General features: G+C 49.5%; 6 protein-coding genes across 7 annotated transcripts; 3 read left to right on the plus strand and 3 right to left on the minus strand.

Moving 5' to 3' along the window:
* Positions 1-1705: 1705 nt before the first annotated feature.
* On the plus strand, positions 1706-6239 carry TrAtP1_006005 (uncharacterized protein; the record flags this gene model as incomplete). The annotated part of the gene is made up of 5 exons (XM_066112947.1): positions 1706-1862; positions 1945-2283; positions 2345-4409; positions 4472-5685; positions 5756-6239. The coding sequence occupies 5 exons, from the start codon at positions 1706-1708 to the stop codon at positions 6145-6147; spliced, it is 4167 nt and encodes a 1388-aa protein (XP_065969033.1). The 3' UTR covers positions 6148-6239.
* Positions 6237-7848, minus strand: TrAtP1_006006 (40S ribosomal protein uS5). The gene is made up of 3 exons (XM_014082667.2): positions 7379-7848; positions 6957-7214; positions 6237-6836 (listed from the first exon to the last, which is right to left on the minus strand). The coding sequence occupies exons 1-3, from the start codon at positions 7652-7654 to the stop codon at positions 6459-6461; spliced, it is 912 nt and encodes a 303-aa protein (XP_013938142.2). The 5' UTR covers positions 7655-7848; the 3' UTR covers positions 6237-6458.
* Positions 7849-9626, minus strand: TrAtP1_006007 (uncharacterized protein). The gene is made up of 2 exons (XM_066112948.1): positions 8435-9626; positions 7849-8372 (listed from the first exon to the last, which is right to left on the minus strand). Exons 1-2 carry the CDS (start codon positions 9382-9384, stop codon positions 8318-8320), a joined length of 1005 nt encoding a protein of 334 aa, XP_065969034.1. The 5' UTR covers positions 9385-9626; the 3' UTR covers positions 7849-8317.
* A 108-nt stretch (positions 9627-9734) lies between these two features.
* On the plus strand, positions 9735-11472 carry TrAtP1_006008 (uncharacterized protein). Its single transcript, XM_014082668.2, has 2 exons — positions 9735-10463; positions 10523-11472. The coding sequence occupies exons 1-2, from the start codon at positions 10111-10113 to the stop codon at positions 11247-11249; spliced, it is 1080 nt and encodes a 359-aa protein (XP_013938143.2). The 5' UTR covers positions 9735-10110; the 3' UTR covers positions 11250-11472.
* TrAtP1_006009 (uncharacterized protein) lies at positions 11460-12131 on the plus strand. Its single transcript, XM_014082669.2, has 4 exons — positions 11460-11671; positions 11735-11766; positions 11825-11888; positions 11950-12131. Exons 1-4 carry the CDS (start codon positions 11530-11532, stop codon positions 12015-12017), a joined length of 306 nt encoding a protein of 101 aa, XP_013938144.1. The 5' UTR covers positions 11460-11529; the 3' UTR covers positions 12018-12131.
* TrAtP1_006010 (uncharacterized protein) lies at positions 12116-14333 on the minus strand. 2 transcript variants are annotated; one of them, XM_014082670.2, is made up of 3 exons: positions 14076-14333; positions 13896-13972; positions 12116-13786 (listed from the first exon to the last, which is right to left on the minus strand). In XM_014082670.2, the coding sequence occupies exons 1-3, from the start codon at positions 14076-14078 to the stop codon at positions 12256-12258; spliced, it is 1611 nt and encodes a 536-aa protein (XP_013938145.2). In that variant the 5' UTR covers positions 14079-14333; the 3' UTR covers positions 12116-12255. The 2 variants fall into 2 exon arrangements, with proteins under 2 accessions (XP_013938145.2, XP_065969035.1); XM_066112949.1 differs by having other exon boundaries at positions 12116-13972.
* Positions 14334-14427: the final 94 nt, after the last annotated feature.

The following is a 14427-nucleotide window of genomic DNA, read 5'->3' on the forward strand; positions in this document are numbered from 1 at the left end:
GTGCAGCTAGTAGTATGGTTTTAATTCTTCCACGCCTACACTGGCGAGTGACGACGAGAGACTGTTTCTAGTTCCATGTTCCTAATTGCTCAGTAATAATCATATTGTGATGATGTTGGCCAAGCAAGTTGACTAATGAGGCTTGAAACTGGGCTTTGGTATTCAGGGGTGAGCATATTTCTTTTGTTCTCTTCTACGGAGCATCTCTTCCTCTATTCATTCTTTGGGGCTGATCAAATAACACATTTAATCTTGGTGCATTCTAGACCTTTGGTATGTGCCAAGATGAGCGGATAGGAGTAGTTTGATGAGGGTATGGGATCCAGTAGTATCGTGAGATGACTAAGCGGTGCTGTAAGGGGGGAGAAGGGATGGATCGATGGATGGCTTGAGAGGTTGGTTTGACGAACAAAGAGGACTAAAGAAGAATCAATTGCGAATATAGGTGGTTGAAGTGGGGTAGATAAAGGAGAATTATAAAAGACAAAGAAAGAAGACTATTGCTTTTCTTTGAGTGGTGAGGTTGGATGGATGAGACGATGAGAGGTTGGTTTCGAGCATGAAGAGGTTGGTGATGACTCCCTTTGAAGGAACTTTTTCTTTTTCTTTGTTGTGCGTTTGGTGGTTGGTGAGTGAGACTGGAGGGATGTAAAAAGGCCTTTTTTTTTTTTTTTTTTTTTTGTTCGGCGTTGGGGTTGTCTGTCGTGGCTGAATTCGGAGATGTAATAAGAGGATATTCTTTGTGAGGCTATTGAGCTGTGGGGTAGTGGAAGGGGGGTTACTGTGTCTTTGTATATCGGTACATGCTAATATGCTCCGACTGATGTTTTCAAGGACGGCTTTATTGCCATAGCCCTTGTCATAAAATTGACTAGTATGTTGTATGGCGTAATTCTATTATTTTGGTCTCTTGTTTCGTGATATCATGTCAATTGCTTGTGGTGGAGTCCCATGCGGGGCTACCCTGGAGTGGTGAGATGGGCTAAATTTTCACCTCTCATTTGCTGCCTCCAGTGATCCGGGGGGAACCAGTAAATGACTTTCGTCTTGGGTGGTAGTATGTAAAGAATAGTACTCAGATATTTGGCAAATTGAAGTCTCTTCTTTGTGGGGTTCAAGTCCCTCGGTCGTGCAGCTGTGCTTCGACGAAGTCAGCGCACTTGACGACAAGGGAAAGTTTAACCAACACCACAACTGGGACTCGACAGGGCAGCTAGTTCATATCTGAATATACAACTACTGAAAAAATTTAAAAGTTTGATATAAGCATGGTCAAAATAGAGGACTCCCGACAAGCCCGCTCTCATTTGCTCCATGCGCAAGCCTTGACAAAGAAGCCTTTGAAGCGTCCAGTGCACGTAACTTGAGAGTGTGCCCAAAACGTCTTCAGGGTCTCGAAATTTCCGGATTAGGAACTCAAAGAGCTGTCAAAATGCGCCAAATATATCTTTCTGCTCAAATTAAACATGCTTCAAAAGAAGAAGAAGCGCACTGAGGTTATAATGCGTAGCCAAGGTTACGACCATTGAAGCTGAAGGACGGCCGATATTTTTTCTTCTTCTCCATTTGTCTTGATCAACTTTCTTTCCTACGTTTACCTGCAAAAAACCATCATCAGATGTTAGCGAATGAATAGGTGACTTTCTGAAGAACACGCACAGCACTACACACTTACGGTTTTGGGGGTATCGTGACAGCATTAGCCATGTCAGTTGCCGTCTGCTCAGCAGTCACAGAGGTGGAAGAAGTGGAAGTTTTTCCGCCAAATGTGAAACCTCGCCTCCGAGGGCGTAAACTCGTTGAAGACGAAACTGCTGGGAAACTACAGCTCGAGCTCTTGGAGAGGGTTGAAGATATCCTTGGTAAGTTGTTGCCGATCAACTTGACTGTTTACAAGATTGAAAAGCAACGTTGAATCTAACTGTAACTTCCTTCACTACACAGAGAAGATAGGGAAGATACTCTCTCGAAATTTCCATAAGCTACCTATGAAAGCTCAGGAACTGGGTTCTTCGACTGGACCGGGGGATCTCTTGCAGCGGTTGAATCTTCTCACCAGAGATCGTGCCTTGGACGAATTTCTACAGAAGAACCGCTCTTGCCGTCAGCTATTCTCAGAGTTGTTGTGCTGTCGCTACTCATACCTAAAGGAGCCAGAGAGTACTGAAGATACGAATAGCGATGGGGACCAGGAGATATCGCTTGCCGCATCATTCAGCGAGGCTTTCCAGTTCAGGGACCCGGTAAAGGCGGACAGCGTAAGCTGGCTTCCTATAGTAAAAGGTATATATCTCTACAGAACCGTGATTTTAGAAGAAGCACCATTAACCAACTCCACACGCAGAGAATGGAGATATCGAGAGTACAGTGACTATGAAGAAAGGCCGGCGTTTGCAACCTCTTGCAACAGACTTGACCTCAAAAGACGCGATTATCGAGTGTATAGACGCATACGATGGCTTCGATCCCATTTACAGCGACTCACTAGGGGCTTTTTCGATTACGGACCCCATCTCTCTCCACGAGCTTGAGTTGGTGGAGAAGATGTATTCCCATATGGATAAGCTATTAAGCAAGGAGTCGGTCGACGAAGCTGACGTGCCAAATATGGCGCCTCATCTCAAAGAAGCTCTCACTGAAGTATTTGCCAAACTTTCAGAACATTCAAAAAGGTTTCAGCACGAGTTTCAAAAGAAGATATTCTCCCAGCTGCCGGCAAAGTCTGGGATCGAGCTGGAAATGACCATCGAACAACATGATCTAGGAGAAGACGAAGACGGAGATGAGAGCATGGATTTTGAAACCGAGCCCTCGCAAAACTTGAACCAACGACCTGGGACTCCCATCCCTCCAGCTGATTCCCCGCTGCAGCCATACAAAGAATGGCATATCGAAGGACCAAAAGTTCAACTAGCCAGGGCGAAAAACTTCCTTGCTGACTGCGACGTCGATCGGACGGCGGACTGGAAGCACAAAATCGCAGAGCTGACCGAGTACCTCACATATCTGGGCTCTCAAGCTCAGGGAGACGAAGATTGGTTTCACGATCTCGAAGACGTTCACAACATGCTTCAGGCACACGCCATCTTTGAGAACTACCATTACGGTGAGCAACAACTCATCGTCGACTTTCCAACGAACATCTGGCCGACGCAGAGCAAAAGACTGCCTCCGCTCCCAGGCCCTGAGATCACCCTTCGACCTGGGCGGCGTGACTTGACAGCCCCCAGACGTCTTCTCCATGCAGATGTGGCGAGTGCCTATGACCAGCAATACGAGCTGCCGGCCGAGACCCTGAGAAGAGATTATCTGGAGCCTTACTGGAAGGACAGTGACAAGTTTTGGGCAGCTGGTCCATGTGCTGAGGCGACAGAGCCGGCAAATCTTGCGGCTTGCGAGAATGAAGCTTACGAGGAATGCATGGATGGCGACATGGCGCAGACGGTAAAGTTTCTCGAGGGCAAAGGCAGTTTCCGTCCTCCAAAAAGCCACGATAGCGCCTTGAAGGTCAATAGAGGCACTCTGGAAGCGTTTGCTAGATTCCACGGCGGCAAGCGTGCTGCTGTTCAGCACTGCCTCAACATCTTCAGCCATGACGAGAATCGGAAAATGTGTAGCTCTTTGCGCGTTCTCGCTCTGCCTGAGCCTGTTGACGAGAAAAAGAAGAAGAAGTCCGATGCTGGAGTTTTCTTCACTACCAAGAAGCTGGCGAATCCGCCCGAGAAAGAATCGAGAGATCCTTGGGCTTATACGAGATCCTATCAGCAGTTCAAGAATGAGCAACTGCGCTGGGCTCAGTGGGTCAAGGGCAATTCTATCGAGAAGCCTCTTGGAGTCAACGAGGTCAGTGCAGGCCTCCCTCATAACTGGAAGGGACCCGTCATGTCAGATCAGATGAGTCTCAGTATGAGAAAGACGTACGAGCATCTGCGCCGCTGCCAAAAGATCCAACAGGGATTGAAGCGAGCTGCGAACCGAGCACCTCGAGACTTCATCACTAGACTTTTGGAAGCCGTGGAAGCTGGTCTGGCTGGGGAACGATCGGCAACAAAGGAGATGAATCTGTTATTTGGCGAGCACGAGTACGAATCGACTAATAAACGTACTCTTGCGAATATCCGCCCTACAGAGGCGGCGTGGCTAGAGTATATTTGCCAACCGTCGCGGAATCGTCCATACATGCTGGACGAATCCCTTGGGAGGCTGGGAGAAATCATGCTATCTAGAGTGGCGCGCATGATGAATGATATTAGCCCTGTATCGTTATTCTGGGATATGAAGCCCAAGACGATGCGTGCATTCTTGAAAGAGCTGAATGTTGGATGTCGTGGGCCGGTTAAGAAATATAAATTCACTGAGGAGGATGTTAAACTGCTGGCACCAAAGTTGCATGATTTGAAGGTGCTGAGGTAAGAACTCTGCCCCCCCCAGCCTCTTGGGAAATTGAGTTGGATCGCTAATGATGAGGTAGACTATACACGAATGTACTGAATGGAGAATGGATGTTTGGTCGGCCAGAGACAGAGTTTCATCCCGAAGACTTGGTCAAATGGCCAGATTATGAGCCTCGACAACAGCAACAGCAAAGCCAGTCGTCAGATGATAATTCCCTCGAGCAAGTCTCTGTCATCCCGGGATCCTCTGAAGACTTCTACGAGTATCCTAGAGGTATGCCTAGAAGGGAAGATGTCATCTCTCTTCGAGACTTCATCAAGAATCCCGTAAGAAGTGCCGAGTGGCATTGGCGGATGACAAACTTCTTCCACTGCTTGGGTTACCGCCTAGGCCAAACGCTCAAGACACTCAAGAGAGTGCATGAAGAGAATCAAGACAAGATCCGAGACGCTGACATACAGGAAGACAATGACTCTGTTCTCCGCGCCGCAATCTCACGTTGGGAAGATGATGCCGAGAGGCTTCCCAACGACCCATTAAACTGCCCAGAAGAGGAGAACAGCTCCTGGCGTATGACAATGACATACCAGGACGTGGTCAAAACGGCGGATCCAGATACTTACGAACGATACCAATCGGCGTGGGCAGAAGATGGTCGTTCCGCGTGGAAAGAGGCCTCTGAGATTGTACGCAAGAATCTCATACGTGAGGCGTATGAGAACAAGACCATGTTGTGGCCGCTCCCTCTGCCGTACAATAGCTACGCCGCGAACCACCAAGTTGCAGATCCGACATCCTGGCGAGAGCGGCTCGCGACGCACTGGAAAGGCAAAGAGTCCACGGCGGCCTATCAAGCTCGAGCTGATGCCCTTGACGCCCACATCCAGAAAGAAGCGGAAAACTCTGAAAAGGAACGAGACGCCACAGCAGCTCAGAAACAAAATCTGAAAACGACACGGCGCGAACCGGTCTGGACATTCGGACATCCGTCAAGAAAAAAGGCCGTCCACTTGTTTTGGGATATCAACAACTGGCCGGTGCATCTCCAGTCGGAGCGCAAAAGGCAGATTATTGCGTCTCGAGGACCTAAGAAAGGAAAACACGGTGATGACGTCGCGAGTAATGAAGAAGCTGCTGCTGCTTTTGCTGAAAAGATGGAGATTGAACAAGATGAGATTCCATTTTACACAAAGGCAATGCAGCGGCGCAAGTTTATTCCTGGCATGCGTGGATTTATGATGGGCGACACGCCTCTTCAAAAGAAGAAGATTGAGAATAGGATGAAGATGAGTAAGTTGAAAAATCTTATCGAAAGGGAAAAATCTTATATTGTGCTGAGAATAAGCTAACCCATCAACAGAGCTTGTGCCAACGGCATCTAAGAAACGCACCTGGAGAGATGTCCTCAAATCGGTCGTCTTGGGTTCTCCTGAAAAGAGGAAATCCGAAGCGATTTCCGACGACTTGCCACCTCTGCCTGCAGATCAGATACCCCAGAGTCGACCGACGAAAAGACGTCGTACCCAGACGTTGCTAGAAAAGATGGGCAAAGGCGAGGAGCGAGATTTGTTCGCAATGGCTAGAGGCGAGAAAGGTATTCGAGAAACACCCAGCACGGTTCCTGTTTATGCTCGGGGCGTGCCTTTGGCGATGGGCGAGGTGACGTATCATCTCCCTGAAACAAGAACCCAGGGAGATGCGATGCATGTTGATGAGCCCAAGATTGAACTTGGATTGCCGATGAAGAGATAGTTGGAAGGCTGGGCGTTGGGATATAGCTGAAATTTGGGTCTGCCTGGATGAATTAGTCTCTAGATATGTATGGTGTGGAATGGAGCCTGGGCAATTAGATGATTCCTATTAATAACTTGTTCAATATATGATCGTTCTAGTTCAAAAGAAGACGAATATACCGCGTCTTCATGTTCAAGGAAAGAAATGAGAATTTCAAAAGAAGTCACCAATGGGCACATCCAGACGAAAATTTAAATGAAAGAACGCCAGTTGAAAATTTTTAATTTCTTCACTTCAGATCATGGCCATTTTTTATATCCTCATGACGCTCATGTCCGAACCAAAGTCCTTAACCGGCCGAACCATGCAATGAAACACAAGTTGTATCGTGACTCCGCGCACCGTTTCCAGTCCTCCTCACCACTACACACGCCTTCCGTTTCTTCTCTTAGTATCGCTTGCCTTCCCTCAGGGTGTCGGAGAACTCCTCCAGAGGAGATCTGATCAGCTTGGTCTCCTTCCACAGGTTGGGGGTCAGGAAGCCGTAGGTGTTGGAAACGGCGGTGAAGGTGGCCTTGAGGGTGTTCTCGAGGGTCTTGGTGGAACCGGCGGATGAACTGTAGGCATCCTCGACACCGGCGAGCTGGAGGAATCGCTTGACAGCGGGGGGAGGCGACAATGCCGGTACCACGGGGGGCAGGGATAAGCTGTTGTAGAGAAAATTCCACGTCAGTAAAACCAAATAAAAATAGAGCATTTCCTCCTTTATTTTATTCCAATTTTTTCCAACCAAAGAAATAGCGACAGATGGGGCGGGTTGAGCTTACTCGGACAGTGACGGAACCGCACTTGCCAGACTCCTTGCAGGGCAGGGAGTGAGGCTGACCAAGGTTGGTACCCCAGTAACCTCTTCGGACGGGGATGACGCTCAGCTTGGCGATGATGATGGCGGCACGGATGGCAGTGGCGACTTCCTTGGAGGTCTTGATTCCGAGACCGACGTGGCCCTCGGAGTCACCAATGATGACGATGGCCTTGAATCGGGTTCGCTGACCGGCACGGGTCTGCTTCTGGACGGGCTTGATCTATATTTCGAGAAAAGACAAAAGACAATCTGGTTAGCTCAAACTGATCCCATTTCTGCGGCGCTTTCAGCCCAATAGCCTCGCTTCCTCCGTTTCCCGTGTATTCCAGAAGGAAGCAAAGCAGAGCAATTGGGCCATCTCAAGCGGAGAACTGCAATGCGCACCTTCATGACCTCATCCTTCAGCTTGGGGAGGAACTGGTCGACAATCTGGTACTCCTTGATGGGCAGGGAGTGCAGGTAGATCTCCTCCATGCTGGTGATCTTGCCAGCCTTGACAAGACGGCCCAGCTTGGTGACGGGCTGCCACTCCTTCTCCTCGCTCTTGCCGCCACGACGTCCACGGCCACGGCCACGACCACGGCCACGATCACCACCACGACCACGGTCACCACCGCGGGAAGCGAAACCACCGCCACGAGCACCGCCGCGATCAGCCATTGTGAATTATGGGTTTGTTGTTTGTTGCGGCGAGGGAGTTGGTCGGGATAGACGATGCGCTGGAGCGGCCCTGATGTTGTTTTTCGCTGAGTTGTGGCCCTCGATACTGGGGAACTTTTTCGCTGGCGGGGTCTAGCACCGTCTGGGAATTTTACGGGTGTGGACTGGGTTAGGCGAGCCCTAACAGAGCCAACTTGTGGGTCGCTGCCTCAATTGTTAGGCGAGAACAGGGTGGGTCTATTTTGGAAGCGCTTCACCGAGCAGCTGAGTAAGTCAAAAGAGGCTCACCTAGGTGAGCCAGCGCGTTCTTAGCGTCAATGGGTGGCTGTATGCTCTTTGAAACTTGGGGTTGAGGAAAGGAACTGAACAGGACTCAGCCGAGTCTAACAGTGCCAGCACTGAAAATGGTCAAATGGATAACTGGGAGCTCCCTGATTCTCTTTGGAGAGTGTCTTTTCTTTTTTTCACCAGAATCCGCATGTAAGTTGAGATAGCTGAGACCACGATATCGCACCAAAGCAAGAGAAGAAAACCACGAAAGCTGAATGCTATCCGTTATTCAATATTCGTACATGGCCCAAGGGCATAGTAATCATAAACAGAAAAGGGAGGGTATCGTGGCTCGAATAAAGCGACAGCAAGCTGCACAAACAAAAGTTGCCCCTACTCCGACTTGCGGATCAAATTCTCCGACGGCTGAACCCGTTGAGCCCATTCACTGTCACACTGTCAGCAGCTTGTTCGTATATGTAGAATAACAGCAGGGATGAAGAAACTTACGTCCAACCACCATCATAAACTTTTCTAGAGTTGGGAAATCCTGCTACTTCCAAGGCAGTGTCAATGGCGCATGCAGTCACACCAGTTCCGCAGGTAGAGATGATGGGCTTATTAGCGTCGACTCCCTTCTCCTCGAATACCTTCTTCAGCTGATCCGCGGGCAGAAACATTTTGGTCTCAGGATCCAGGACAGCACTGAAAGGCACGTTGATCGATCCTGGCATGTGTCCCGAGGATAGGCCCTCGCGAGGCTCTGGGTCTTTGCCTGTAAAGCGGCCACTGGGCCTAGCGTCCAAGACCTGAATTCCTTCTGCTCCCTCCTTGTTGGAATCCAAAGCCACCTCTCTAGCCTCTTCGAAGCTAACAACTCTCTCTGATGCAAGCTCTGGAATAGGATATGGATTGCACTCGACATTGTATAGTTCTCCCGACTCGGTGGGGTACCCCTCAGCAACCCACTGCTTGAAGTTGTTGAGGATGTGAACCTTGGGATGGCCAAATATCCTAAACGTCCATGCCACACGAGGGGCGCTAAAGATGCCAAGCTCTTTCGTGTCGTAGACAACAACCACGTCCTCTCGTCGAATGCCCAATTCGCTCATAGCCGCGGCAAAACCTTTGCCATCTGGTAGCATGTGAGGGTATGGGCTGCGCTTGTCGATGGCCTTGTCCAGGTCAAAGAAGCGCGCCTTTGGGATGCGCTGCTCGCGGAAGGCTTGGATACCGGTCCGTTCATCATTGGGGAGGAACCATGCGGCGCATAGGGGAATCACTCGAGCATCGGGGCTAATCGGAGAGGGGGGGTTCTTCTTCAGGGCCTCGTGAAGCTCTTTGGGCGTGACCAAGTAGGACGATAGATTGCGTCTGGTCGACATGCTGGTTCGCAAAAACTGGCTGCCCAGCCTCGGCAGCCCGACCCGGGCAGACTGGCCAACAGCGACTGAGGACATCGAGAATGATGTGAGTTATGACGCTATCGGGCTTAAAACGTCGTTTGTTTTTTTCGCTTCCGCTGTGGTCGAGCCAGGAGCTGTGCTGAAAAGAGCTCCGAGGCAGCTCGATCTGTGTTGCCTATGCCTCGTTCTAGCTTATTTCAGTAGCCTGACCTTACGCGACCGGCAGCACGGCCATTGCATATGGCAAAAGAGTATTTGGTGGTGGAGATGAGGTTTGGATTAGATCATGGCACGCCAGAGCTGCGAAAGGTTGACTCGGCGCTTATGGTGGGGTGGCAGCGGGAGCTTGGACCACGCATGACATTTGCCGCGAGTGACTCGCATCGATAAGCTGCAAGCTGCAAGCTGCAAGCACTTCAGACTAGGTGGGCGACCGCGATCAATCCTTCTAGGCAGCCTTGGCCAATCGAGGTGACTGTAATTCATCTAGACGGCTTCTTCCGAACTTTGCGGCCATGACAAATCTGGGCAGTTTTTGCAGAATCCAGCAGGATTTGTCAATACTTGACGGGGGTGTAGAACTAATTGCATCCCGCCGTACATAAAACAAACTGGCGGCCTGACGCAATACATTGATGCTGCCCCAATCTCCCCCCATCTTCTCCCCCAATCTTAGCCCCCGGCAGCATCATTAAGCGTCGGCAAGGACGGGATTTATATGACAATCAATCGTTATAAACTTTACTCTCCATTGATTCGCTACCGAGCAGAGGCCTAAAGATGGCACTAAGTCGATGGCTGTACGCCCTGCCGCTTGTGCTACCAACGGCACTGATGCTCCGAGCCTGGGCTATGCAAGCACCCGTGGGCACCTTCATCGAAGATATTCGCAGCCAGGGGCGGTATGTCCTCAAAGATGGAACCAGCGTCCCTATCCAGACGGCCGCATTTGGAATCCCGATTCTTGACAAGGCCTTTTCTCCGCTCGCCATCATATTCAGCCCATTGGCTTTCTATGAGGATCCCAAGGCCTGGTGGCAGTGCGTCGTGTTCTTGACAGACGGTGCTTCTATTGGGGCCCTGCTTATGTTTGAGTCTCTGAGAAATGCCAACCAGGGGACTCTCTTCCAAGCGTAAACAATATTCTTCTGCTATCCAGTTTTGATTCCTGTACTAATTTATAATGACACAGAGCATTCTTTTTGCCTACATTTTTGGGCCAGTTCGTGACCCTTGGGGCCGTTGCACCACTTTACCTTTACTTATTCTACGCACTCTCTCCACTGAGCAAATATTCCACTGCCAATGCTCGACAGTTTGATCGGGCTGGCGTGGCTGCTGCTCTGCCATCAACCTTTGCCTCATTCCTTTTTCCTCTTGCCTTGTCCTTCTTCCATCCTGATCTCGAGGTGAGGCACTTGGCAAACTGGTACTGGCAGATCTTCCCAATAACGGGCTCCATACTGCTCTTTGCCCTATCAAGCGCAATCAGGCCGTTTGTTGCCAGTCGTCAAACCGAACCCGTCCAGCAACACATCAAAACGAATATGAATGTCCGAGGAGGGATTATGGCAATCATTAGTGCGGCCTCTTACTGGTACATGCTTCTCTTTTCTCCTCTTCCTGTGTCAGAAGTGTTTTTCCCGAAATATTTTGTTGAACTCCCTGAGGATGCGTTGACAGCAACTTTTACCCTCCTCCAATATGATTACATCACCGCCGCTGGAACAGTGTTGCTTTGGTTGGCATTTAATTTTGGAGATCTTAAAAATGCGGGTGTCTGTCAATTGTCCTGGGCTCGAATTATGCTTTACTCTGTTGCTATTGGTGTTCTTGGTGGCCCAGGAGTGCTGATCTGGGTTGGATGGCTGGCAAGAGAAAACATGATGGCAAAGCTTGAGCATGCAAAGACGGGCTAAAATATTATTTAACCAAGGCAGTCAAAATGTACAATGGCCGTTTTGATCAAAGAAAATGTTCAAAATGCTTTGTATTTAGCATTGAATCTGCCTGTATACAAATCTACGATTTAGTTACCCGTCCATAGCTTAGTCACGAGGTTGCTACCCTGGAGTAAATCGGGCACTTCGAATTTCACTTCCTAACACAACTTCGTCTTGGTTTCAGATCCAACACCACTCATCGATGTTTTGAAAAATTCATCCCCCCCAGAAAAGGGGGCCTTACCGACCCTTCACCATGAAAGTCACCATCAAAGAATGGAACTCCGTCGCCACATGGCAGTGGGATATTCCCGAAGACGACGTTTGTGGCATCTGCCAGGCTCAGTTTGACGGGACGTGCCCTACCTGCAAATATCCTGGCGACGACTGCAGCCTATGTATGTGCAGCCTGTGGAATGAATTTGCCGCTGAGAAGTGACGCGTTAACCAGATGTTTATAGTATCTGGAAAATGTGGGCATAGTTTTCATATGGTTCGTCGGCCTTCAGACGTGTGTTTCGAAGAGCGTTAGTAATGCTGATGCGATGCAGCACTGCATCATGGAATGGATCAAGCAAGAATCTTCAAAGGGACAATGTCCCATGTGTCGACAGCGTATGATTTCTTTTCCCTTGTCTTCTTCTCTCTCAGGAATACTAGCTGATAGTTTGAATAGCTTTTGAATGGCGAGACCAGGCTGATGAGACGCCTGGACCTAATGAGATCCCCGTACAAGCAGATTAAGACCATAAATATCAAAGAGACAAGGCTACGGACACGGTGAATGGAAAAATGCCAGGAGACAAAAATTTATAGAAGAACTAATATTAACAAATCGAACTCCTCATTATCATCGGCCATGTCGCGTGCTCATATATACATAATCTATCTAGAATGCGTGCTACCCAGAAAGCTCCCCAACCAGCTCTGGTACTCTCTTTGTTATATACTCGTTGCGAGGAAACAACTGCCCCGAATTCCCCTAAGCTTCCGGGACATAGACCCCATCCTTGCAGAGCACTACCACCTTTTTGAAGAATCGCCGCCACTCTAGGGGATCTCCCTTGATCTTGACAAACCGAATGTCTAGCACTTCGAAGCCATCTGGGAGCGGCTGCTTATCCACGCATATTTCTCCGTGTAGACTCTGTCGACGACCATCGACCGCACGAATCTTGATGGTGACTATGGGGCTACTGTTGGGATTCGGCGTGACGGGTGCCAAGGGCACGTTTAGTTGATGCAGTGCGTCGCTGAGCATCTGGATAATATGGGCAGAGGGTACATGGGAGAAGAAGCGGGTAAGAGATTCGGGAGGGCAAATGTCACGGAATCGTCGAGCTTGCTGTGTCAGCGTCATGGACGGCCCCGGGATTTGCGAGAACTGTGACATGGAGGGCTCATCCGCAAGGGTGTCAAGGAGCATGCGACGAGCATTATAGGAGCCCGTAGGTAAAGACGACGGCAAGGCCCTGGATCGAAGAACGGGAGCCTCCCAGTCCCAGTCTTTATCAATGATGGGAGTAACTGGGGCTTCCGGCTGGGTAGACGAGAATCGCCCGGCGTTGAGTCCAGAATCGATAGTCGGATCGTGAGATGTTGGGAGGTAGTTATGTTTAGTCGTAGGTATGTGGCTGAGGTCGATTCGCAGGTTTTCTAGCATCTTGGTGGCCAAGCCAATGGGGTCGAGTATTCTGCCGTCAGCAGTGAGCAGCGGGTTATGACGCGTATACCAAGGATGCTGTCGTATCTGAGCAAAAGTGAAGCGTTTCTGAGGGTCGACGGACATCATGCCCCTGAGAAGGGAGAGCGCATCCAGAGGCAGTCTCTCCCAGAGCGCATCTGAGCTCTTCCCTGAAGTCTTTACGTACTCGCCAAACTCCCAGCTTGACGACGACGGCTCATCCCAGGGCGTGTTGCCGACCAACAAGACGAAAAGGATGACTCCGCACGACCATATATCGACGAGGTCTGGTGAATACTTGGCTGAGTTGGGTGCCCTCTTATCCACTCTCCCACAGGCAAGAATCTCCGGCGCGATATATGGCGGGCTGCCACATAGCGTTGAGCTGGTCTTGCGCTGGCCCTTGTACTCAAACATGGTTGCCATTCCAAAATCGGCCAGCTTCAAGCTTCCATCCTGAGACAGGAGAATATTCTCCGGCTTGAGATCGCGGTGTGCCACGCCCTTGGAGTGCATGAAGCTCACGCCGCCCAACAGCTGGAGAAAGTAGATTTGAGCAATATCTTCTCGGACACCAACATCCGCCTCGATTTTGTCAAAGAGGTCACCGCCTTCCGCATACTCCATCGCTATCCATCGCCACACGGAGTCTTCTCCTGAAGCAAACCACTCGATAATGTTGGGATGCTGGCCGATGTGCGAGTGGAGTGAGACTTCCATGGCAAGCTGTTTTGAAGAGATGCGGCCATGCTTAGTGGCGTATCCCTTGTGAATGAGCTTGACGGCGAACACTGGACTTGATGAATCTAATGGGATAGCTTTTTTTATTCTATTTTGGTGGCATGTATTAATTAGTAAGAACTTGATGGTGAGTTTTTGGAGGAAAAGAAACAAAACCAAAAAGAAAAGAAAAAGGGCGAGATGAGGTGTGCTCATACGAAGCATAGGCACCGCGGCCAACGGTTTTGGATATAATCCGGAAGGGCAACTCCTTTGGTAAGGGGTCAAGCTGCGACTGTGAGACAGTTAGCGGTATTCACGTGAAATTAAAGTGCGTGAAAGAAGAATTGTAGCGTTGGCCGTATCGAAGCTTTTGGGAGGAGTGCACAATCACCCACCATGATGCCTATTAGTGATACTGCTTCTTCTATGCAGCGTCTTGTATCCACACAAAAGCGAAATTTGAAATAGAGTAGAAAAGAAAAAGAGAATAAAGAGTAAATAAAGATGAATTGAACACCAGAACGCAATGGTAAGAGTTCAAACCTTACTCAAAGAGCATGGTTGAAGCCACTAATATTAGGCAGTAATATTGGTCTGGACTGTTGTTCACGATAACGCGCCTCTACCGTGTAAAGAGGTTTTGGAGCTGATTGAATTTATGGGCCTTTTGCTTTTTTTTTTTGCTTTGCCTGTGCTCTGTTCTCGCCGAAGCCCCCGCCACTATCCATTGGCTGCGCAGCTCAACGG

Source organism: Trichoderma atroviride, chromosome 3 (genome assembly GCF_020647795.1).
Source record: "Trichoderma atroviride chromosome 3, complete sequence".
Lineage (NCBI taxonomy): Eukaryota > Fungi > Ascomycota > Sordariomycetes > Hypocreales > Hypocreaceae > Trichoderma > Trichoderma atroviride.

What these genes read in the sequence shown, in the direction of transcription:
- TrAtP1_006006 (XM_014082667.2), bottom strand. Translation starts at nt 7,654, where the DNA reads ATGGCTGATCGCGGCGGTGCTCGTGGCGGTGGTTTCGCTTCCCGCGGT. An exon ending in TGAAGGATGAGGTCATGAAG is followed by an intron (nt 7,215 to 7,378) that starts GTGCGCATTGCA and finishes CTCGAAATATAG; the next exon opens with ATCAAGCCCGTCCAGAAGCA. An exon ending in GCGGTTCCGTCACTGTCCGA is followed by an intron (nt 6,837 to 6,956) that starts GTAAGCTCAACC and finishes TCTCTACAACAG; the next exon opens with CTTATCCCTGCCCCCCGTGG.
- TrAtP1_006008 (XM_014082668.2), top strand. Translation starts at nt 10,111, where the DNA reads ATGGCACTAAGTCGATGGCTGTACGCCCTGCCGCTTGTGCTACCAACG. An exon ending in CAGGGGACTCTCTTCCAAGC is followed by an intron (nt 10,464 to 10,522) that starts GTAAACAATATT and finishes ATAATGACACAG; the next exon opens with AGCATTCTTTTTGCCTACAT.
- TrAtP1_006009 (XM_014082669.2), top strand. Translation starts at nt 11,530, where the DNA reads ATGAAAGTCACCATCAAAGAATGGAACTCCGTCGCCACATGGCAGTGG. An exon ending in TGGCGACGACTGCAGCCTAT is followed by an intron (nt 11,672 to 11,734) that starts GTATGTGCAGCC and finishes AGATGTTTATAG; the next exon opens with TATCTGGAAAATGTGGGCAT. An exon ending in GTGGGCATAGTTTTCATATG is followed by an intron (nt 11,767 to 11,824) that starts GTTCGTCGGCCT and finishes GATGCGATGCAG; the next exon opens with CACTGCATCATGGAATGGAT.
- TrAtP1_006010 (XM_066112949.1), bottom strand. Translation starts at nt 13,902, where the DNA reads ATGCTTCGTATGAGCACACCTCATCTCGCCCTTTTTCTTTTCTTTTTG.
- TrAtP1_006007 (XM_066112948.1), bottom strand. Translation starts at nt 9,384, where the DNA reads ATGTCCTCAGTCGCTGTTGGCCAGTCTGCCCGGGTCGGGCTGCCGAGG. An exon ending in GTTTATGATGGTGGTTGGAC is followed by an intron (nt 8,373 to 8,434) that starts GTAAGTTTCTTC and finishes ACAGTGTGACAG; the next exon opens with TGAATGGGCTCAACGGGTTC.